Source organism: Phalacrocorax carbo, chromosome 6, assembly GCF_963921805.1.
Source record: "Phalacrocorax carbo chromosome 6, bPhaCar2.1, whole genome shotgun sequence".
Classification (NCBI taxonomy): domain Eukaryota; kingdom Metazoa; phylum Chordata; class Aves; order Suliformes; family Phalacrocoracidae; genus Phalacrocorax; species Phalacrocorax carbo.
The window spans coordinates 35,445,872-35,471,638 of record NC_087518.1 but is presented as its reverse complement, the minus strand read 5'-3'; the positions used below and the strand labels follow the sequence as shown (position 1 = coordinate 35,471,638).

General features: G+C 40.9%; 1 protein-coding gene across 3 annotated transcripts in view; it reads right to left on the bottom strand.

Moving 5' to 3' along the window:
• Positions 1–25,767, bottom strand: part of MTA1 (metastasis associated 1) — an 89,611-nt gene that overhangs the window by 31,002 nt on the left and 32,842 nt on the right. For all 3 annotated transcript variants that reach the window (XM_064454697.1, XM_064454698.1, XM_064454696.1), the window contains exons 6-11: positions 21,477–21,594; positions 19,784–19,886; positions 16,376–16,475; positions 14,754–14,942; positions 13,553–13,627; positions 5,568–5,626 (exon numbers count right to left, since the gene is read on the bottom strand). In XM_064454697.1, coding sequence (XP_064310767.1) covers positions 5,568–5,626; positions 13,553–13,627; positions 14,754–14,942; positions 16,376–16,475; positions 19,784–19,886; positions 21,477–21,594 — 644 coding nt within the window. The remainder of the gene's footprint in view (positions 1–5,567; positions 5,627–13,552; positions 13,628–14,753; positions 14,943–16,375; positions 16,476–19,783; positions 19,887–21,476; positions 21,595–25,767) is intronic.

The following is a 25,767-nucleotide window of genomic DNA, read 5'->3' as shown; positions in this document are numbered from 1 at the left end:
GCCCTTCATCTCCCCAGCCAGTCACGCCATCGTAGAAGGCTATCATGTTGGTCAAGCATGTTCTTTCCCCTTGGTGAGCCCATGTTGCCTGTTTCTGATAACCTCCTTTTCCTCTACATGCCTGGAGATCACCTCCAGAATGAGCTGTTCCATCACCTTTCTGGAGATGGAGGTGAGGCTGACTGGCCTATAGCTTCCCAGGTCCTCCTCCTTGCCCTTTTTGAAGATTGGAGTGACATTTGCTTTCCCCCAGTCCTCAGGCACCTCTCCTGTTCTCTGTGACCTTTCAAAGATGATGGAGAGTGGCTTAGTAACTTAGCTAGTGGCTTTGTCCCTTAGCACTCGTGGATGCATCCCATCGGGGCCCATGGATTTGTGAGGATCCAGTTTGCCTGAAAGATCTCTGACCCAGTCCTCTTCAGCCATGGGCAAGTCTTACTTTCTTCAGATCTTCCATCTCACCTCTGGGGCCTGAGATGCCTGAGGGACAGCCTTAGCAGTGAATACTGAAGCAAAGAAGGCATTCAGTAACTCTGCTGTCTCTGCATCCTGTGTCACCAGGGCCCCTGCCTTCTTCAGCAACAGGCCCACCGTTCCCCCAGTATTCCCTTTACTACTGATGTATTTGAAGAAGCTCCTCTTGTTATCCTTGACATCCCTCGCCAGATTTAGTTCCAAGCAGGCCTTTGGCCTTCCTCATCACACCTCTGCATACCCTGGCAATGTTCCTATACTCCTCCCAAGTGGCCAGTCCCTTTTCCCACATACTGTCAACCTCACTCTTCTATTTGAGTTTCTCTGGAAGCTCTTTGCTCATCCATGCAGGTCTCCTGGTTCCTCTGCCTGACTTCTTCCTCATAAGGATGCACCAATCTTGAGCTCGGAGGAGGTGGTACTTAAATACTGAGACCAGCTCTCTTGGGCCCCCTACCTTCTAGAGCCTTAACCCATAGAATTCCTCCTAGCAGGTCTCTGAAGAGGCCCAAGTTAGCTCTCCTGAAGTCCAGGGTCATAACACTACTTGTTACCCTCTTCTACCAGGCAAGATCCTGAACTATACCATCTCATGGTCACTGCAGCCAAGGCTACCCCCAACCCTTACATCCTCAACCAGACCTTTGTTAGTCTAAGTTCCAGCAGCACTCCATTGGCTCCTCCACCACCTGTGTCAAAAAGTTATCCTTCAATGCTCTGCACGAACAGTACAGACTTCCAGGCTGTATTCAGCAGGAGACAAGTCTCAAGAAACTAAGGTGACAGAGCACAAGCAGAAAGGCGGCACTGGATGCCAGCCATCATGGACTGAAGCCCCTGCCCAAGAAACCCAACCTGAAGATAACCCTGAGCGACACAGAACGCTGAAATCCCTTCACTATATGACTGACTAGCATTCCACCCACAGCACAGTGATAAAATTTTAGTTGTTAAAACCAGCTATAAACTTAACACCATCAGTGATTGTTTCCTGTTATTCAGGAAACCGTAGTGGTGCCAGATGCAACAGAACAATTAAGAAATCAAGCCTCAGAAATAAGAACAATTTTGAATCCTTTGTAAGGAACATTTATGGCGTCTACCTCTAGGCATATAATGCAAGTGTCTGGATTCATTATCCAGAGAGGTGAGCTCTCATCACAGGCTACTGTAAATACCCACTTCTAAGAACAGGTCTAATGACCCCTAAACAATGAAAACGTTTGAAAATGAGAACCTTTCTCCAACAAAATATTGAACATCACCGTTTTAACTAGCAGAACTACAAAAGAACAGCATTACACCTTCACATTTTCCATGCTGCAATGGGACCTATGCACAATTAAACAGGGAAGGAAAAGTCTCGCTCCTCAGGCAGAGGGCAACCAACAGACAAAGGAATTATCTTCAGCTTGTTAAGCAGCTGCCCCCCTTGTAGTCAGCCAAAGATTTGACCTATTCCTCCAGTTCCCCTATTTGCTTAAAAAAAGAGGCAGAGTAGGGAGAATAACATTTCCTTACTTTACAAATGTTTGCAAGGTAGCGTTTGTAGCAGACTGTCATGAAAAAGAAGTAACTAGTATTTGTGATGCCCATAACTTCCACAACAGCCTGAAGAGTATGTCTGGATACACACTACAAGGAGAAAGAGACTGAGGCTACATCTGCAACAAGAAAGATCTCCGAGCCCCACACTGACACTGGTGGATGACAGAATGGAGCATGTAAGAACATGGAATCTCTTTGTGCATGCAGGCTTCTGCTTTATTTAACACCACTCCCACTGACAGAGTAACTGCTACAGAAAACAAACGGAAAGATTTTTTTTCAGTATTTCCTGAATGCAGAATTCAACTGATTTTATATTTTTTCCTTTCACCAGGTAAGCACATTAGTGCTTTTCAGCCCAAGGGATACACTTACAAAGCCATGCATACAAACATGGCATTCAGTCACACCAACTACAGATGTTTATCCTAAAACCAGGGTTGTTCTTGGAAGGAACACAGAAATGTTTGTCCAATATCTAGGACAGAAATGTTCTTCCAATATCTAGGATGCTGGTTTAGGACTTGATAATGTCACATCAATTACCTATATCACTCTCCATGCTTCAGTTACCCACATCATAAATTTGGGGCACAGTCTCAAGTTAAAAAATATCTCTGAAGCTCCACGTAGAGCAGTGATTTTTTGCTGCATAATATGTACGTGACATGAGAAATAACCTTTGAAGACCACTTCTATTGTTTTTCTTATTGTTTTCCTCCCCTCTCCCTGTATTTTCCTATTTATATCACAGGAACAAATGAGAGTCCTACCAATAAAAGACAGCCAAAAAAAAAATTAAAAAAGATAAAACTGTTTGAGTCCAATATTCTCCAGGGTCTCTCCTCACAAACAATTTTACAACAGTTATTGTTAGAATACATTTCATTCAATCAGCTGATACACTTCTGTGTAGGTCTTGTGACAGCCTACATCAAGTAATTTATTTTCAAGGTGACAAGTGGATCATTATGGTTCAAGCCTCCAAACAGGAATGGGCTCAGTAACATGATAAGGACATATCAATAACATTGATATTTAGACCCATACATCATGTATTGCTATTGCTATTACAAGCCAAGAATATAACCATCATCTATGTCACAAGATAATGTAAATGCAATACATTCCCTATGTGTCCCTATGTCATGGTTTTAGCTGGGATACAGTTAATTTTCTTCACTGCAGCTGGCATAGTGCTGTGCTTTGGACTTCGTATGAAAATAATGTTGATAATACACTGATGTTTTAGTTGTTGTTAGATAGTGCTTATATTACTCAAGGACACTTTTAGCTCCCCATGCTCTGCTGAGTCCACAAGAAGCTGGGAGGGGAGGGGGCACAGCTAAGAGAGTGGATTCAAACTGGCCAAAGGGATATTCCATATCATGTGATGTCATGCCCAGCATATTAACTGGGAGGGGCTGGCTGGGGGAGAGGCAATTGCGGCTCGGAGACCAATAGCGTCGGTCAGCAGGTGGTGAGCAGTTGTATCACTTGTTGGTTGGATTTTTGGTTTTTTCCTCCTCCCAAGGGGCCATCTGTCTCTTTTTCTTTATCTTGTTAATTTCTTTTTCATTATATTACTATTATTGTTATTACTGTTTTAATTATTAAATGTTCTTATCTCAACCCACAAGTTTTTCTTACTTTGGCCGTTCCGATTCTCTCCCCCATCCCACAGAGGTGAGGAGAGTGAGCGAGCAGCTGTGTGGTATTTAGTTGCTGATTGGGGCTAAACCACACCAGAGACCTTGCACTGAAACTTGAGTAGAAATAATGCAAAAATCTCAGAAGTACTTAATTGTTGCTGCATTTGAAGGTGTTAATAGCAAAAAAGCAGTAGAAGCATTCACGTGGGATTAAATGAATCATGTACACAATTGCTACTTTTCCTGATACACATGAAAGGATACTGAAGGAGGAGGAAAACTTGATACCCATTTTATCAGTTAAACAACATCTAAGTCAAAGGTATAACACTCACAAATCAACTGTGTCTGGAAATCAAAGCCAGAGACAAAACCAGCGACCACACGGGTAGAGACTTTTCCTGAAGCAGAGAGGTAAGTTGCTGATTTTATTATATTCTCTAGATAACAACAGGAATTATCTTGCTGACATACAGTGTTGAGGGGTAAGATACCACTGCAGTCAGCCATTATCAAATGAGCACTACAACCTTTCAAATACAAAGCCCTACCTACGTACATTACAATCCAAGAGCAATAGCAAGACTACCAGGCTCTCTCATCTGCAATATCCTTTTGCATCTGCAGTCTAAATTACATTGGCTTTTGCTTGGCAAGCTTATCATATTGTGAATTCATGTTTAATCTGATGTCCAGTGTCCCCCTGCAGAGCAACGCCATCCACAAAAAGCAATATTACACCTAATTTTTAGTGAATTTACTTGAGAGATAGCAACGTATTTCAAACCAAAAAAGAAATTAGGGATCCTCTGTTTTCACAAGAAATAAGGGACTACCTTGCAAGCTAAATATGTAAAACTTAGTTTTGCCGTAAGTAACAGAACACATGGTAGAACTTCATAAATATTTGAAAGGAGACAGCATAAGAGAGTAAAGGAGTTATGTGGGTTATACACATGGGAGCATATCTGGGAGTGAAAGCTGGAAAGAGAAAGGACGGGGAGATTTAAGGTTCCACACTGTAACAACTGTTGACTAGGTTATGCAGAGGAAACGCAAGAGAAGAAACAAATTTTACTAAGGTTTTTATGTACATGTACACATATATATAAACATGTATATATGTACATTTATATATACATGTTATCTATCACTATATATTAATTTTAATATAGTTATATGTATAAACTTTTTTAATATAAAAGACATTAGGAAACAACCACACACTGATGATCCACTGATGACAAAAATAAACAAAACCAGATATATTAAGCAGTTAATTAGCTACCCTTTCGTTCACAACTGTGCTGACCTGCTACCAAGTCCCCAACTCCCAGTCCCTATAAAAAAAAAAAAAAAGAAGACAAAGAACGGTCGCTTCTGGATGGGAACATTACACAGGATGAAGGAAATGAGCAACATGACAGCACAGCATCCTAACCAGGAAAGCCCCAAAGGGAAAGTCCTCAGCTGCCCGTGGAGGAAATACCCTGTGTTCCAGAAGTGGAAGGTCAGCATGTGGGAACAGCTTTGTCTTTTGCACACTCATAACCAGCAGTGTAAGCATACTAGGAGGACTGGTGCTCTGTTCTAGCCAACATTGAAATACTAGATCTATGGTGTTTTCTTCCACGGGGTTCCTAGCTGTTTTATTAGCATCAGGGTGGTTAGCACTAACTCAGCTAAAACACAAAGGGACTCAAGCCTATTCAAGCATCAGCAGAAGGTTTGTCATATTGGTAACTTAACTTAATAGTTCTCTGACATGTCTGTTCAACTATGTCTCTCATTACGCAATTAAAGCAAATACATAATACTGGAAGGCCACGGAAACTGCTACACCAGACCCTCTACAATGAAATAGAAAACAGAACAATACAAAAAGATACTTACTAGTTGGGTATATACACTTGTTTTAGCTTGCTTTCTGCTTCTGCTGCTTTCAATCGTTTCTTTAAAAAGAAAAGAAAAAAGTTAGAATAAAAAGAAAATAGGGACTACTCTGCCTGGGAGTCAAGTTATGTAAAAACCATAAAAACTTTAGTGCTTAGTAACAAGCAATGAAATTTCCTTTCACTGAGCAGCTATCACAAAATCCTTTTCCAACAGGAAAATATCCACTGAAAACGACTGTGGGCATCAAATGACTATGTACACATCTTTTCAAAAACTTCAAAAAGAGATGACAATCTACTATTTGTAAGGACAAACTTTTAATTCTCATTCACTTCAATACAAGTTCATGCATCGCTCCTCCCACAAACCTTTTTTTTTTTTTTCTTCCATGCAGAGGAAGATCTGACATATCAGTCTTTGTTCTCCACAATAATATTCACCACCTGGACAATAACAGGTATAGTAATGTACCCTCCCCATCATATTTCCTCAACAGCTGAATTAATTCAGAGTTTGAATACAGATTTTTGTTGATAGTCCTCATTTTTGAGGGGTGAGTGACACAGGAGATCTTTAAAAGTTAAAAAGGTCTAGAGCTCAACTCAAAACTCATGCAGAATTACCCTACAGATTTTTTAATTATGGTATGTAATCACTTCTGATTAAACATCAGCCATGGGCAACCTGTACATTTGCACTTTTTAAAGGTGAGCAGCTCTAATTACACAAACACCACACACACATTATCCCCTTTAAGACAAAAAGGAAATAAACCCCAGGCACATGTGCAAATCTCAGGGCACAGGTAGCAAAGAACATCAAGGGGGTAAAAAGGGGAGGAGCTAACTAGACCAAACAACCAGCCCTTAATGAAAAACACCATTGCCAGGAGATGTTAAGGAACATAACAAGAGACGTGTTTAAGGGAAAGCACATACAAGAAGCAGACTTTCAGAGCATGGGGATGCACATTTAGAAGTACACACCATTTGTATCTCTACTTCAGTAAAGCCATCTGTTAACTTCTGTCCACATTTGTAGAGTAAATGGGTTACAGAATCCTTCCTATGAGATGTATGCAGTAAATTCCCCAGAATAGCACTGCTCCTTTTTTTTCCCCAGCTACAGCAGTGAACTTGCTGATAGCCCACAAGAACATGGCAGAGGTAGGCAATTCGCATGAGCTTTACGAATTGGCCACAAATTCCTTTTATAACTCAAACCTTCACACCATTTAAAAAGTAAAAAGGGCATTCTGAGGGTCAGGTTTTCTCTTTATTACGTAAGCTAAATTAATGTAGGGTAAACCTCTGGAGGCCTCTAGCCCAACCTCCTGCTCAAAGCTGGGCCCATGCCAACATCCATGCCAGTAACAGTGGTCTGCATAAAGTGATGACACTGCTTTCCAGACAAACCAGCATTCTAGACGGATTAGCTTAACATTTTCTATGCAACAGCCTCAAGGTACAGTCTAGGAAAATGATTGTAAAGCTCAAGTCAGTATCTTCATAGACACAAGAAGCACCAGAAAATGTAGAGTGTGTCACCGAGGTCCTTTTTACAGTGACACAATGGACACATGTGAAAACCACGAAGTAAAAGCTTCCCATAAGCATAAAGCTTGCTTTGATCAGAGGGTCAGTCTTAAGCAACAGTTTTCCATTTGACAGCCTGACAGCTCCTCACCAAAGCTCTCTAGATTCCTAAAGAATTCCCCTTACCTCTTTCTGCAAATAAAAGTCAATCTATCTTAGAAATCAAAGAATGAAGTTGTTAGACAAGAGAACAAGAACCGAGAAAACAGAACTTCTGAAAGTTATCCAGAGACTACGGGTACATCTTCAGAGAGCTGCATCCAAAAGCTGACTTCTTTCTGCTGGTGTGGGCAAGTTTCCCAGATTACTTCTATTAAATCTCATCTAGGACAAAGACAGCTACCTGAAAACTGTCTTCAAGAAAACCCAAATGAAGACTTCATGGAGATGATTCTTATCAATCCCACGATGTGGGGGAATCAATAGTACACATTGTACTGGCAATCAGTGATGGAACTAAAGAGGTTTGTCCCCTGAATGCAAACCACAAATTCCATTTTAATATTTTCAAAACACCCTGCTCAACTCTTTTTATGTAAGAAACCAAAGAATCTAATGATGGGCCTCAAAAATTGCTGTGACAATGGTTCTCCAACAGCATCAGAAACCCTCCTCCATCTTCCAGAGAGACACTACACACACACCCCACACCACCCCCCAAAAAAATCATCCTTCAGCAAAATGCACACTCTCAGGTACATTTCTGCGCATGAACTGAGGGCTGTTTCCCCCACAGCATGGACTGAAGAACAGGTCTTCTCTCCCCAGGCACAGATATATCAGCAAATAAATAGCCACAGAGCTCATACTCTCCCCAGGAGTTACAAGCAAGTCCAACATCAGACACTGACCTACAGCTTAAAATACTGCATGATGAACTTTGTACAAGAATTTTATTTCCTTGAAGCCTAAGCAGGAAATTCTGGGAACTTCCACTGGTAGAGAACCATGGTTTTTTAGTCTCCACCAGATTTCTAGATTGGGGGGGGGGGGGGGGGGGGGGGGAAGCTGCAGTTTTCTTGACAAAAAGCTCCCAAGGGGACTGTCTAGAGTCATTATGTTATGACAATTTTCGAAATCTATGACTGGAAAAAGCTCCAAGCAAGCACAATGCATTACCAGCAGGTGGAATATTCTACTATCTTTATATTAAAGTCATTTGCCTTGGAGACATGGTTAATTTAGGGTATTAAGCAACATTTTAGTGAACTGGTGATGAATGTTAGCCTCACACCACAGATGATCTTTGTGATTGATGACCATAGTGCGAGCTCTGAGCTAACAACTGCCATAAGTCACCTGGACCTAGCAATACCTTCCTCTCCTACAGCTAGCTGCCTGGGGGATCAGTACAGAGCACAGCATGCAGAGTATGCCTTTATTACAAACTAGTATACGAGGAGAATTGAAGGTTTTCAGAAGGTACCACAATGTACTGAATAAGAGGAGGTTGGTTTCGCACTAAGTACTTGCAGCTATGGACAATCAGTAGACCAGACATGATGAGTTTCCTATTTTCTGGCAGTGACTGATACCAGAAGGTACAAAAGAAGGGTGCCTGAAACAGAGTCATGCACAATTTCAGAATAATCCCTTCACAGACAAAGTGCTTTGCTAGGTCCTTTGCCAGTTATTTGTGCCCAAAGCATATTTACAGTATAAATTCTTAATGTTGTCTGATGTAGTCATGAATGTCCTCATCCACAAAAAAAACCTCTGAACATTTAACTTTTTCTAGTAGTTTGGCCTAAATGCAATCTTTTGTCTTTGAGTTATTTATATATGCACATCTTAAATATATCCTCTTGTTTACCTCGTCATATTTCCCCCATCTATAAAAGGGAGATATTACCAACTTGTCTATCCCAGACTGACATGGGGATTAAATTACTAAGCACAGTACATTCAAGTTGGTGCAAACATCAGTCCTTTATATATCTTTTCCCTAGATATAACATCTTTGATTCTACCCACTGAGCTTGAAAGAGTTTTATAATACATGACAATGTTGGAGCAAATGTTTGTGGTCATTTTCTGAAGAGTGAACATTTCTAAAGAGGAAATTACAGAAGAAATCCAGGAACACAGAGGATATTTCAAGGTCCGGAATGCAAGAGTTGGGTTGGTAGACAGCACGGGGACACCTCGAACATCCTCAACTATTAAGCCTTTATTAGTTGATGATGGGGAAGATCTTTCTTTCACACTGTTTATTCTTTTTCAAAACTCTGAACACACAAGCGCTGCTGGGAGGCAGGGGAGATGGGAAAGAAAAGGTAACGAGTCCATGGTGCATTTGGGAGAAGTGTTTACAGCTGCTTGTGCTCCAGCAACACATCTCAGCACTGATGTGTGGTACCTATGGTCTCTGTCGCTGGCCAAAACTGCCATAGCTCCATGTTACTGCAGGCTTAACAGGAGGTGTTTGGGGATAAAATGTCCTACGTACATGGAAAAGCATTTCTTTGATATTATTTCTACTTTGCTAGCACACAGGACTTTATGAAGGCTAGTACATTAAAAAGTCACTCACAGCTCTTCGCTAGGTATAAAGAAGGCTTGCTTCCCTTAATAAACATGTTTTCTATCCACATCAAGCTCCCCACCTCATGTAGTCAAATATAATTGCACTTCCACTTTCTGCAGTATCGTCTCAACACTGTGCATATCTTAAAAAATTTCTCTATTCCTCCTACATTTTTCTAATGGCACTTCCACATAAGAAATAAACCAGTAGAAATTCCTCTTGATCATCTTCTTACATGCTCCTCAAGCACAAATAAAAATGCAAAAAGCAAATTAAAGCCTTCAGCTCTCAGAAAGCATATGACTAATTCAAACAGTCATCTGTCACTGCCATGTCCTGAGCTCTTCTCAGCTGCATCTCAGCAGTTGGAAAGTGTTATGTTTTAAAGTTTTCAGGAACTTCCCCTCATGAACAGTAGGAGCATTTAAAGATCTTTTTTTAAAAAAATCACCCTGGAATTCACAACTACGTAAGAACTCAACCTTTACTTTGAATGAAAATGTAGGCATACCCAAACATCACATCAACTCTTAAAGAGTTTTCAAATCTCTGGGGAAACCACCAAACAGCAGTTACTCAGTGGATGCCATTTCAAACCTTTCTGAATCAGAAATATATGCTCTTGTGAATTGACAGAGGAAATCTGTCTCAAGAAAATTATGCGTTCAAAGGAGACGTGGGATACTGAGTTTGGAATGCATCTCCCTCATTTTCTTCAGAACAACTCAAAGGGTGTCTTTGACAGGACAACTCTTGGGATCACTTTGGACAGATGGTCAGGAGCGTACATGAGACCACAAATTCTGCGTTGACATTGCAGTAGAATTACTCCTTCAAACAATTGTGTTTTTGGAGGGTCAGTCCTTCTCTTGAAATGACTGAACTCCTCGTTACACTGGCAACCTTCAAAAGCATGGTATAGCTGAAGACAAACAAAAAATTATTGGATAAGAGATCCAAGTCCATGGTCCAAAACAAGTCAATTTGCTTGTATCTCAATGGCAGTATCCTTCCCACAAGACAAGGAAGTGCTGTATCAAGGCTTTCGATCTTAGGTATACCAAGCATAAGTACACCTTAGTGTTCAGTTCTGAGAAAGGGTCTTCTCTTGACGCCAACTCAAAATTTAGCTTCATCAATGGCAAGAAACAGATGGATTCTCCTTCAGGACTATGACAGCGTTTTCACACTCCAAGAAAATACAGAAGGATGTAAACAGTTCCCAAATAACTGGTTTTCATCAAAGTAGGCAATTGGCTGATGACAAAAAACTTCATTACTATGTTGTGTAACTCACAGAAATAGAAAGGTTAAATGGATGTTTTTACATTCATTCAGCCAAAGATTCTACAAGAATGAGCAACTTATCAATATTTTAAAGACAATAACAAACAGCCTTGGAATATAATTCAATCATCCTCTTAGAAGGAGGGCAAGTGAAAGTCAAACAACTTGGGATACACACTTTTCATATCCTTACTTAGCGCATTTTCAATATCTTACGTACAAGAATGCTGTTAGACCCAGAACAATTTTGTAGTATTAGACTAAGGAAAGAATCTACACAGACAAAACACTATGAAGAAATGGGTGGAAAAAGTGGTGAAGGATATGCTTTGCCGGAGACTTTGCACACATCAAATAAAATATAAATGTAATACACCATTATTTCAACTACAGCTTCCTATGCTTTCTTTGTGGTTATATATAGATAGTTCTCACAGGCTTTTTATAAATGTTTACTAGTATTATTTGCTTGTACAAGCTGGGAATTTGAGATCTTCAGCTCAGTTCAGGCTTAATGGATGTGATATCTCTGTACTGCAATTTCTACCTGTTCAGCTTATACAGTCTACTAAGTGCAGAGCCTCTAACGGGAAGTTTTCTCCAAATCCCATTCCCAGGTACGCTGCTGGGCAGCGCATGACAGGTACAGTATAACCATGGCAGAAAACCCATTGCACAGGAGCATAGCAAAACAGTACACAAAACTAAGTTTGTTGGGTTTAACTGCTGCAAGAACAAATAATCTAAGTCTTCCACGGAACTATCTCCTTTCTTATTACACAGACAAAATTGCAAAGTTAGAGGAAGTGGAAAAAGCAAAAGAATTTAACCACTTCCTAATCAGGGCACAGCTTCTCCATTGTTTTGCCTTCCCAGTACGTAGGCCTGGAAGCAAATACCTGGGACACTATTCTGATCTGTCTCCCACAGTATCCCAAGAGTGAGCACCAAAGAAACTCCTCCCTACCCCTTATTCCCACCATCACCATTGTTACATACCTCAAGATGGGCAGAAATAGAACTTCACCACTGCAAATGTATTTTGGACTTTCTGAGCAGTATAGAGATGCTTTTTGGTTTAATCTTTCCCAACAATTCCTACTATTGTTTGCTGTTCTGACTAAACTGGGGTGACATTTTCATGCAACAGCCTAAGATTCTAGTCTTCACTGACTGATAAAATAACTTTCCTCACTTTTTCTGATACCTAGCACATTGCTAGATGGATTTTTAATCACTAAAAGAGAGGCAAGATAAGATGGGGGAAAAAGATAAATGGATTCCTCTTAGTGCAAATACTGAGCATAGTACAGGCTGAGTACACTCAGCTGTCACCTAAACAGCTGTAGTCAGACAGTATAGCAGCACTCCCTATATCAGCAATACACACAGTTCAATGGGGAAGGAAAGACCATGACCTCATTTCTCCAGCACATTTTTTCCCCACCATGCCAGCTTCCATCACCATCCCACTTTTCTACCACCCATTTCCTTACCAAAAGGAAAAGTTTCAGTCAAAGAATGAACCTGGGGAAATACTAGAATGAGGATGCAGTTAATATTTTTTAAATATATAGAATTGATAAAGAGAGAAAGAAAGAAAAAAAGGAGTTCTCATTTGTCCTGAGAATCCCTCTGTAATTTAAACAGTGTTCCAATCAGAAAGACAATAGTAAAAAATCACATGACAGACCAAAGTGCCCAAGTACAGCACATGCCAAATATTGGTCAATGCCTCGGGCATCTAGTCTTTATCCCAGGCTGAATTTCCAATGAAGCAAGTTAAGGCAGGACTTTTTTATAACTCCACTTTTTCTAATACTTCAAATAGAAGCCTAAACATAATACTGATAATTATAATGAAAAATCCATTGTATATTTCTCCCTTCTTTTAATTTAATTTTCTCCTTAAATATTATAAGTAGTTTTCAGCAACTGATACTCTGCAACATTTTGCATGCTGCTTGCATTGTGCTTTATTTAAGGGAACAAGCAGCCTTCGTATTCAAACAAGTAGAGATAAAAATGATTGTAACCACTAGTCAAAGTTGATTCTCAAGAATAACGAGTCTGGGAATTTGAGCCATCAACACTTCCCAGACAAACACTTTACTTGGAGTGCTTACATGGGGAGCCTCTGTGCATCTACAATCAAAGTCATGGGCAGGCAGAAGTGGAGAATTAGCACGGGGTGCCTGTTGTACAGCAACTGCCCACACCCCCATAAAATGTCAAAACCAAAGTTGATGCTGACCTTGAACTCTACAGGTAGAAATTAACTGTATTCCCTCCCTTAAACTGCTGAATTCCAAACCAGACATCTGAAAGCTCCAAACAAAGAAAGTAGCAGCAAACATGAAAAGAAGGCACAAATGCCAACGCTACGTGTTTGTGTCTATGGAACGGCTGATGAGTTTAGTGACGAGAGATTGTTCAGTGCTCCAGATCATTACAGAACCCACCTGTTGGGAAGGGCTGAACCCCAAGAGAGAGAATAAAGCAAAAATGCTTGGTTTCAAAGGCAAGAAAAACATCTTCTGTTAGAATGAAAGAGGTGATTCTGACTCTCTTACCTGCTGAACATATCTGTCTGTAGTTTTCCACATATAGTAATATTCTATTATGCTTGTTAAGGACTTCCATGGGAGCTAGGGACATAAAGGAAAAGCAGCAGTCATTGCACAGAGCTGGCACACAGCCTCACTGAAATTCACACAATTCCTTTGACAGACAGTTTATAGCAGAGTCTTGCGACTACTAACCCTCCTAAGAAACAAAAAAGACAGTGTCTGAATCTCCTATGGGCATTAGAGGTGCACGGGACCCATGTTAAATTAAATGCCTTTTCAAAAAATAGCACTTTCAGTGTAGAAGTAGAGCACATTACAGGTAAATCACGCCACATTGGCTCCACAGTAAACCATTCAAGAGAGGCACAATGTGAAGGGAGCCCACTGGCTCAAGGCGCTCTCTGCTTGAGCAGCAAAGACTCAAGCAAGAACCACAACTACAGTATCACAGTTCTGATTTGCTTGGCTTCTATGGAGTCAGCACTTTAAAAAACCAAAGCAAAACAAAAACCCCTACTAACAGAATTGTGCCCTGCCAGCTCTGTTCTCTGCATGAGAAGCACAAAGATTTCAGCAAGACCACAGAGAGGATTGTGCTGTTTCCAAGTCCCTCTGTCTAAACGATTAGAGCACAGGACAAGCAACACAAACTACTTGTTTTGTTCCTGAGGGCTCGAACAGCGATACAGTGAAACTTGGCTCTCTTTACAGTGCTCCATTCAGTCTGCAGGCTGAGCACCTAGGGTGGAGCTTTGGCCAAACTACAGGACACTTCCCCTGAATGCCCAAGATTTCTTTTTAAAACTTTCAAAAGGCCCTTTCTGAAATCACATTATAGAAGTGACTAAGTTTTCATGTTTCAGAAGGCCCAGTACTTATCCTCCTTCAAACACAAATTAATCTACAGCAGCTAGGCTGTCACAACACTTTCCTAAACCCTCCCTCAGCTGTAGTGGAGCAGATGATTTTAAATTAACGTCTCTAAAGGAAAAGCTATCATCCGTGATTTGAAATTCTGACTGTACAACAGGCTGTCATCTGTATGAGGTCTGCCTTTCCCCAGTTTAGAGCAAGCCACATGCTCTAGTACAAAGCCCTCTCCTTCAACACGAAGGAAAACAACACAGTTTAGACAAGCTGTAAACCAGCTCTGTCGCTGACCAGAACTGGTCACACCATGTGTGCCCTCATTTTATATACTTACAAAATCTTGCTGTATGTCAGTGAAATCTTTTCCATATTTTTCTAGTGCTTCCTCAAAGAGGTTTGCCTCTGAAGCAGACCACTCCTCCATCTCATCTCTGCACAAGACTGGCCCACCTTGTGGCACAAGCGCAGATATTGCCTTGGAAATGTCATAGACATTTTTGTGCAAAGTGTCCATCGCATGGAACTACATGGTTGTAAAAGAGAAAGATAAATGTAAGGACAAGGATCTAGGGGGGAAAAAGTGCTTAACAGTGAAACAGCAATAACAAAAATTCTGCACCAAGATGTACAGGTGCAGTATTCTATACCTAACACAAAGTCAGTAAAACTTGTTCCAACCTCAGACTCACTGTAATTGTCACCATAGAAGTCTAACATTCACTACCAGTAGTGGTGTTTGTGGAACATGAGCCCTTGCATATCAATAATTCCTACTTAGCTACTCACCAGCACCACCACAGTAGCACTACAGTTAAGAAAATGCACAGGATAGAGCCCCTCTCACCCCAGGACTGAGCAGCCCTGTTAGGTACCATCCACGGATGGGGCATGAAGACAGAGGTCTGAGGACATATTTTCTAAAAAACGTAGCCATGCACTTTCTTTGTCAAATAATCCACAAAAATTGCATATAAGAAAAATAATTAAGAGCAGCAACACACACACAGTTCCCCCAAAGGCCAGAAAATATTCACGTCAAGTCACACATCATAGCTAAGCAGGAAAAAAGAACTACTCCCAGGAACAATTACTCCCCACAAAGCTGAGCTACAACTGTCTGCAACTTGTGATTTACAAGGGCTGAGAAGATGTTGCGAGGGAGGAATTGGTATTAGTAAATGGAAGTTTGGCTTTATTTCCTGGTTTCTGTAGTTTTAATCAGGATGTTATTTGCCTTTCATCATATGAGTTTTGTGCACATGCGTAATTAATCAACAGTGTTCTATCCTAGAATTTGTTCTATATATGATTTCACATCATTCCAGCTATGAGGTGAGGCTTTGATAACAGTTCCCTAGAGACTTCATAAATTTGATTCAAATTTGCATTAAACTTTCTCTAGCATAGAAGTTCAAGTTTTCCCTTTCCTCTGTCTACTTAGAATCATTAGAATGAATATTAAATATTAACAATGTCACTGCTCCTCAGGTACTCTAAAACAGAGCTCAAAGAGAAGAACTGGATCAACTGAAATTTCTTATCTGACCACAACCTCAGATGATCTTGCCCAAGGATGCCAGTGACAGTCTGGTGTTGGGGAAGTGATGAGGAGTGGCATTCTGGCATTCTAACATCGCAGACAGGCAGATAATCATTTGCATTCTTCTCGAGAGTGCTACTAAGCCCGTGCAAGAGATAGGCTGTGAAGCATGCCATCAAAACATTTTATTAAAACAAAACAAGAAATTATCTCATAGAATTATCCATGATGGATCATAGGAGGCACAAGGCCAGAAAGTTACTTCATATGTAAATAAAGGGTTCCTTTACAAAGACAGGATCTGCTTCACAGCAGGCCACAATTACAATCCATCTGCCTCTCTCTCTTCCAACTGTTATTGCTGAGATGAATATTTTACATCTCTGAAAAACTTAAAGTCCTCTTAAGAATCTTACCAGCGTGATGTCCCTAGAGGCTGCTGCAGCACTCATGTGCAAACTTGGCTGTCTGACAGAACTACTGCAATCTAGTGCTCGGGCAAATGTACCGACAGACCTGAAAAAAATTAAACAGAGCATTAACTTTGCACGCAAAAAAGGATAAATATAAACACCCAACCAACACTTTGAGATCAGCAGACTCCACTTCTCAGTAACAAGATTACATGGTTTGGCGCTAGTTCTGAGCCAGAGACCCATCTCTTCAGATGTGGTTTGTTATTATGAACGCTTTACTCTACTCAGTTCATACGACCAAAGAGGCTTAGGCGTAGGACGGGAAACAGTGAAAGACTCAAGAATCACAAACAGGGAGTTTTGAACTACTCTTGTCCCGTTTCTTAACGGAATTAAGCTTTAACAGAAACTGAGCACAGCAAGCCTTATGAATGGCAAAAACCTCTTCCACAACAGCAATAGCAGCACTGCACTGTCCAAAGGTACAGAGATTACAAGACCAGGCAGAAAAAAAATATAGTAATGCAAGCATTTTTTCCTAAGTTTCAGGAAAATTGAAAACCATCTATATTTTACAACATAATATAGTATAACATATATATTATAGAGCCTACATGAGAATACAGCAATTCTCAAATACTTCCCAATGGCACCTATGCCTGCTTGAGACCACAACACCCATGCTCTTCATTTAACACCTGAAGAAATTAGTCGGAGAAACCTTTAAAACAGAAACATCAGTTCTAGTCATTCTTACTCTCCTTGCTGCTTGCCACACCACATGGGTGAAACAACTTGTGCTCCTGCACAGTGAACTGGGGCTGAACTCTTCTGAGCAATTACAACAAAAAAGGTGGGTTTTTTCCTCCCTCCACTCAGATCACTTCCCCAAACTAGTTGAGAGCACAAAGGAACAAACTAGTGCCAAGCAGTGCAGGACTAGGAAAGGTAAGTGCCTAAGCAGTGGTTGTCATCAAATATCTAATTTGGGCCAAACTCCAGAACAGCCTCCCCCACCCAAGTTTCTGTGGCGATTCACACTTCACCCTTTCTCCAGCCTCCCAGTCACTATCCCCATCCCTGCTTACAACTCCCCCATCTCCAGCTTTAGCTAAACTGAGATTCCCCACCTGCCCCCGTGTGCGGCATCTAATTATAAATTGGATCACTTTGCTGATTCCAGACTGAAGTGATTTTTATACTGATCTTTTCAGTGATTCTTCTTACAGCACGCACACTCAGGTGGCTGTATCAGCAAACCCAGTGGGTGGCAGTGAACAGCCAGAAAGCATTACTAAAACCAGCTTTGCTACCAAAAGCCTACACAAGGTGTAAACCCCCACCACAACGCAGCTCTGGGATCACTCTAAACCAACCCACATGCAAACCCGCATCCACCAGGGCACTTCTACCCTCTTGTTTCTTGCTGGGTCTTCCTGACACTGACACCAGAGCACTGTGTGGCTGAGTGGCAATTTGAATCAATCCTGCTGAAAATTACCCAGAAAAATTCCTTAGCTTTTTTGGTGGTGTCCTGTACTTGACTTGATTAGAAGCAACTGTGAAACAACAGCCTTGTCAAGAAGGGTCCCAAAAGATGCAGGAATACCCTTTGCTGGAGATATCCCAGCTTTCACCATCACTCCTTTATCTGTTTGTTCCGCATCACTGGTGGAGACTATCCTCTCCCCACTTTCCTCCATTTCCACGAGTCCTTCTGATCAAGTAGAATTAATCTGTTGCACATAGATCACTTAGTTCACCCAGTTTGACTTTATTGTTGGCACAGGTCAAGGGAAACAGCAATATATTAAGTAGCACAGTGAAACTTCCAAAAGCCTAAATTTTATGGTGATCCTTTAGTGTAGCCAGAACACTATTAAGTCTATGAACTTTAAAAAAGTCTATACCACTAAAAGCACATGTTTAACTAGAGGCAAAAATGTGTTCATGGATTCTGACTGTGAAATTTTATTTAATCTGGACTGCAGTTAACATTTTTTAATCTTAACCAACCTGGTTTCACTCTTGGCTCCCTGGTACTGGGCTCGCACACAAGGCCCAAGCAGCCATGCAAAGGTTTTTAAGTGCCACAATTCAGATTAGCCATTTTTAAAAGTTTTGGCCAAAGTGCATAGTAATGGCAAGTTTTGTCTTCAAAGTACATGGAAAATTGATTTGGGTGTGTATTTCCAAGTATACACACTGCTCATCTTGAGTACTTAAAACATTGCATTTCACTATCTCCTTCATTCACCTCAATTAAAACATCAAAAGGTCCAACTATCAATCTACTCACACCACCTTCCTCCCACACAGTCCTACCAACTTACCTAAAAGACACAGAATTTGGATAGTGTTCTTTTTTCCTACACACCCGCCCCCCCCCCCCAACTATTCAGTCACCAGTTGCTATGAGAGTCTAAAATTTAATATTGGCTTCTGCTCATATAAATGCATACCAATGAAAAAGTTCAAGAACATTTTAAGAAGGAAAAAGTTGATCACAAAGATAGCTTTGGGCTTAAATAACAGCACAGATTTCACCATCTGTCCAGATTTCATAGAATCGTAGAATGTCCTGAGTTGGACCCCAGGACACAACTGACCCTCTTGGCTGCCAGGGCACACTGTTGGCTCATGTTCAACTTGCCATCAACCGGAACCCCCAGGTCCCTCTCCGCAGAGCTGCTCTGCAGCCTCTCGTTCTCCAGTCTGTATGTACATCCAGGTTTGCTGTGCCCCAGGTACAAAATCCAGCACTTGCCCTTGTTAAACTTCATACGGTTGGTGATTGTCCAGCTCTCTAATTTGTCCAGATCTCTCTGCAGGACCTCTCTGCCCTTGACAGCATCAACAGCTCCTCCCAGTTTTGTGTCATCAGCAAACTTAATTAGTATTCCTTCAAGTCCTGCATCCAAGTCATTTATGAAGACATTAAAGAGTAGGGGTTTACTTTGTTGTGCCTACCTGTTGGAATCTAGGCATTAGAAAGCATCCATGGTCCATCAAAAACTCTACCAGACTTCTTAGCAAATATTAACAGATCTTAAAATGTCACTGGATTTGAAAATTTGAGAAAATGGACAGAGCAATGAACTGTCAAGAATTTAGTTCACTAAGCTTTCTGCATGCTGGTCGAAGTATTTGAAAAACCTCACCAATTACAGAGCAGTTTTTACATGCCATTTGCCTTCCTTTTATGAAAGTGATTAACTAAGTCGTAAATCTGAGTAGCTGTTCATAAAGTCATGCAATTCCAAGGAAGGCATGTAAAATGTTCATAATTTCAAAATGGAGCAAGTAAATCAAGCAATGAAAACCAGCATTTATTCTAGTAAAACATCAGAAGTGCTTGGAAGAATTATTGACACTCACTTATTCAGAGGAGAAGTAAAATGCTCTTACCGTGCTACCACCAGGAACTGGTCTATCTGCTTGTCTACTAGCGGGTTAAAGGCTTCCCAAACTTTTGTTTCAAGTTTTGACTGATCTCTTCCATCATCCTCACCTGGTTGAAAAACAAATTAGAAATGCTTGGTATGGCTGTTTTAAAATAAAAGTACTTTCTAGATTTTTCATCTTTCAATAATTTAACTGCTAACCCATCTCAGTTACTCTGCCTAACAGGCCATTGTAAATAGGTGAATGAAATTTTCCCCTGTGACAATTTCAGCTTGACAGACACAGCAACACAGCTCTTCACAATCGGGCAATCAGATTTTCAAGAACTGGTTTGAAAAGACACACGTAATGGGAAACAGTAACCTTCTCCCAACTAGACAGTCTCTCTTCAGCCCCTCTCCCCAGCTCCCCTCTTTTTCTCCGTTTTCTTGCAGCAGTTCCAGGAAAACAGACACACTTCCAGCTGCTCTGAGCAAAGAGTAGCTGGTTCAACTTGCATCCACTGCTTTCTAGGGAGGGAAATCATAGCACGAGACTCCCTTGCTTTTATTTTCTTGATTCTACACAAACCAAAATGCCCTGGAAAAATACAGGAGCTACTGAGATTTTTTTCTTTTCTTTTTCCTGCTCCCTTTAAAGCATCTGGAGATTATCCTTCTCTGAAGCCCCGTGTTGGCCTGCTGAGGGAAGAGAATGCCTTTCAAATTAGTTCATCCTCACTTAGGAGGCTTGCCCAGCTGCTGAATAAATACCAGTTTCATAGACAAATTAAACAAGAGTCCTGACCAATTTGTTTGCCTATTCTAACATAAGGCTAACAGTATCAGCAAAGCTCCTAAGCAAAGACAGAAGTGTCTTGTTGCTTTCACATCGCTGCCCAAACAGTCTGCAGAAGGTCCTTCCAACATGGGTCACAACCCCCGCTCTCCTGGGGTTACCTCTGGCATACCAACAGACCTTTCCCCAGAAATTACATAGGTCTCAAAAAAGAGTACTTAGATGCCAATATTCCCCAACCTTCTCAGTTTTTCCACCCACTTTTGGATCTGTAGGGTACTATTTGGTAACTAGTATCAGTTACTGCTACTACTCCCTTTGCCTTGGGCCAGGGTCCTCATAGTCCTACTGCTCCGTAACACAGTGGGGGCAGGCTGAGGTTTCACAACATGTTCAGGCCAGCAAATTCTTCCTCCTGTCTGTTCCGCAGGTGAGAAGTCTAGGCTGGCAGCCAGCACTTGGGATGGGGAGAGGGCTCCAAGGAAAAGGCACCCAGCAATAATGAGCAAATTGATGAGGGGAGACAGCATTTAATTGGCAGTAATTTGGGAGGGGGTCTTACAGGGAAGTGAGGCTTGATTAAAAATACAAAAGGCTTTACAGACACAATGGAAATTTGTGTTTCCCATGGAAATTCTGAAATCTCTTAATAAAAAGTGTGCAAGCTCTGAGAGAGCAAATTAATTCAATTTGTTTCAACAACTTTTATGATTTGGACAAAAGCCCACTTAAAGACTGGTTTGAGACATAACTAATTGTGCTCAGTGGGCAACAGCTTCAGTCACCAATAGACCAGGCCATCATTGTATGCACAACCTGGCAGTGGAAACCTCCACCTCCCACACCTGTGCAGGCCACACACAAAAGGAGCCACATTTGACATGGCCTCTTGACAATTTAAATAAATTACGGAAATTACCCTCTTTTAATAAATCTGTTATATCTGCCTGGTATCTGTTTCCGACTCGAATCTCTCCTTTATCAGCAAGTAGGGTCTTTTGTTGAGGATCGTACACTAGTGAATAAAAGAAGAAATCCTAAAAATAAAAGAGAGCAAAAAAGTAAACAGTATTATTAGCTGATACTTTCAGCTTTGCATACCTACTAGCAAGCTTTTACATTTTAAGTTTGGTTTTATTACCTGTACATAGATTTTAAAATTGGGTGAACAAACAATAAGTGAACCACCAGTTTTAAAACCCTATGTTAAATGCTGCCACTTTCTTCTATATTATAAGTGTAACGGCTGTCCTCAAACGCAGCCAATCCCTTAACATACAGTCTTTGAAGTTGAAGTGAACAAAGCTCCTTTTGCACAAATGAGGCTCAGAAGGGCCAGGAGATAATTTTTAGTAATATCAGCTGTTTCAGAACACAAAATTGTACTTTCCCATATACCAAAATAGCAGTACTAGATGCTAGTGACTTATCCGCACAGAAATATTGGTACAAACTAAAGCATAACTTCAGAGCATTACAGCCATACCAATGAAACACCCCACGGAGATATGAAGCCCCAGACCACTTCTGTGGCCTCTGCTGGACTTGCTCCAGTATGTCAATGTGTCTCATGCTGGGAAGCCCAAAGCTGGACACAGCACTCCAAAAGTGGTCTCACAAACGACGAACTGAGGTGATGAATCCCTTCCCTTCATCTGCTTGACACACTCCTGCTCATATAGACCAGGATGTGCTTGGCTTTCCTTGTCAGAAAGATGCACTGCTGACCAACTTGTCCGCCACCATCTAAGCTTAAGTCACCATGCTCTGACCACCATTCCTTCTGCTCATTACTGGGAGATGGGTAGCAGATTTGGCTGCAGCAGGAATTAGCTGCAGGTGGCAATACATTAATTTGTTGCTTCTGTTCAAGTAGACAAGAAAAAGGCAAAAAAAGCTGCTTGGCTTCTGTTACCTCGGTGTGTAAAATTAAAGCAAGAAGCCATACCAGAATGAGAATGTCTTGGCAGGGTGAGGACAGAAAACAGCCAAAATTTTAGCTACTTAAAATGGCACCGTATAAGTAATTAAACTTTTCTGCATGGATAATTACTTCACTATAGCTATTGAGTAGCACGTCAGAGACCACGTATGCTCCATCAAAGCATAGTGTGGGATATGGGGCAGGAAGAGAGCTCTGGTAGAGCACGAAATAACAAACCTTTTGTAACCTCCATCTGCAGAACACTGTCACAAGGAAAGAGACATGTTTCCGAACAGAAACACAGGATGTGAGATGCACCATTTTTCACTTCTCAGGTTTCTGCCTTATTTTCCATTTTGCCATATTTCTGTGTCAATAGCAGGCAACCTGTTTAAATACATCTCGTTTCATGCTCACCTCATTTTCCCTTTCCCTATATTTGTATGTGTCAACAGCATGCAACAAAAATCAGGACAAAACCAGCATCAGTTTCAAGCCCTGTTCATCTTCATGAAGAGGTGGCAAAGGAAAAAGAGTCTCCCAATCTGTCACATAAAGCCCAAAAAAGGAAGAATCACTGTGAGTTTCCCCAGCAACATAACAAAAATTCTGTGGGCTAGGGCTTCAAAGGTATATACTAGTTCTGTTCCCCAGCCCTCCACATTTATCTAAGACTGATGCCATAGAGGTAAGGTCTCCTTTGTTTTCTTTGCATGTACAATGCATCCAGCACCCAATTAAAGAATTTAAGAGTGTTAAACAAAACTCTGTGTTTTCTGCTCCAACTTTATTAAAAATCAGCATTTTTTTCTGGGAAAACGCCAACATCTATGAAAGGGAGGGAAAAAAGCCAGAAAAGAGCCAAGCAAGCCAGCCAAACCTGCTTTGCTACCTAAGAAAGCTACTGCACAAAAAAGTATCACCTAGGCAGCACAGCACAAGAGGAAGTCAGGAATTCGCACCAATCTCCTCCAGCAGAAAACATACCATTTCCCCACCGTAAAAGCATGAGCTCCAAGGGCAAGAACGATCTCGTGTTATGTCACGATAACAGGATAAAAGTCACAGCTAACACTTGGCAAAATGCTGTTCCAACACTCAGTCAATTAAACTGGAAGGGTTGCCTGTGGTTGGGTTTGGGGTGGGGGATTTGGTTGCATCCTAAATGAATGACATTTTTGACAGAATTGATTCCTACTCCCACAGGCACCAGGGTCAAATTATACCAACCTATTGACAGAAGGGAGCTTTAGAGTATATGAAAATTCATTTATATTATAGCTGTGTGAAGAAAACTGGGCCTTTTTCTCCCTGACATACACAAAATTCAAGATATTACAATATTTTGAGAATGTATTGCTGCATAAATAAAACATAGCAAAAGCTTTTGTCTTGCAAGCTTCCACATTATAGTGTTTTATTTGTTCCAGCTCCAAAATACTTAACTGTAGGACAAAGCATATGCAGTACAACATAAACGCTTTTCAGGCACACTGCCCAGCAAATAAGTAAACCAAACACTGTAGTGTAACAACACAGTGGGCCCCAAGGAAGGCCAATTCTACAGGAGATTTCTTCACAGCCTTTCCTGGCCAGGGAAAGTCTTCCATTGTGGAGGGGTTTTCACCCATGGTATTTGACTGTTAGATGCCCTATTGCTTCTCTTTTATTGATTATCACTATGAATTTTCCCTACAAAAAAACCCCTACCATCCTTCTGTACCAGTCTCAGGTCATCTTTTTACATCTTGTCCAGTTTTGTCTTGAATTTAGCAGGTTCAATAAAAGAATTAAAAGCCTGTGGGCTCTTCTACCAACCAGAGCCTCCTCAACAGAGAAAAGATGGAAGTTTAGGGGCTCAAGTGTTAATACAACAGACTGTCTTCCCCAGAGGCAATGCAATGCCACTATCATCTTCCCCCATAGAAGCATGAAATTCAGCTCATGCAAACTGAGTGGGATTTCTGAAAACATTAATGAATGTCAGTTGAGTGCCAATGCAAACTATAATCTAAGGAACAAAGTAGATCCTTGTACACTTTAAAGCGAGTGTGAACTCTTGATCACCACTATGTGATAAAAACGATTTTTCAGAAGAGTTTCACAGGAAAAGTGATGTTCACAACAGAATAACATGGCTCTTCAAAATCTCCGTGCTCATTTTAGCTGTCAAAACTGTATATGCTGAGTTTGCAGCAGTGAAGTAAAAGAAGGGTTTTCTCTTTTAATTTCAGATCCCAGAAAACACCCAACATGTTTGGAAAAATTAAAATGACCTGCCAAGAGTTAAAATTAAACCATGACTTTCTACTTCTCCAAAGTGTTACACAGACACATATGCTCAGAGCTTCCCTACCCAAGCCCCTAAGCTACCCATAGCTATAGCCAAGAATCAAAGCCACTAAGAAACTGCAGAAGAACTGGAAAAAGAAAACAGGCTCAAAGTAAAAGCACAGAACAGAAATAGTGGTTAGTTCATTACAGCTTACAAACTTACTTTCATGAAGTCAGTTTGGGTGAAGGGGGGGAGAGGGAGGGGGAATATATTTGAACTACATAGCATTTTATTTTTAGGGGAATACCAAAAGGTACCAAAATGCCAGACATCCACCCAGCAGGCGAAATTCACACAAGCCTCCGGAGCCTTCTTCCTAGCAGAACAGTAAAATAGGTGGTGTGTATAAAATAGTTTCCTGCAGAATAGGGAAATCTAATGCTTTTGCCATAACTGGCCATGTCCTTCTCTTGATCCCACTGGGAATTCAGTATCTACAGGAAATTCAGGGTTTACAGTTGCTTTTATTCTTTTGCTTCTTATTCCTCACTCCTGTTACAAACCCGATTTTGCCAGGCACCGTCAAAAGTCACTGCTGGTCCCCTTTCAACTCCTTCTCTGAATGCAACATAGCAATCTTCCTGAGGAAGATGACAGAGAGGGTGGAAGGAGGAAAACATACATAACAAACATAATTTTGCCATGCTTAAAATCTCCCTAAAAACTTCTGTCTGCATGTTTAACCTCCTTTTGAGGAAAAGAGCCTTTGTCTGAACACCTACTTTTAGTGGTCATAATGCACCAGAAATCAGATGATAGATTCCCTAGAGCTCTTTAGGCTTTACTGACAGAAATCACATTTTAAAAAAAAAAATCAACCCAAAACATTTTAAAAGCAAAGAACAGATTAAGAAAAGAGGAGAGAGAAGAAAAAAAGATAAACAGTTCAAAACAGAACCATCCAGTGCTACGAATACACCAGGCAACAACTATCTCCTTTTCTTAATCTCT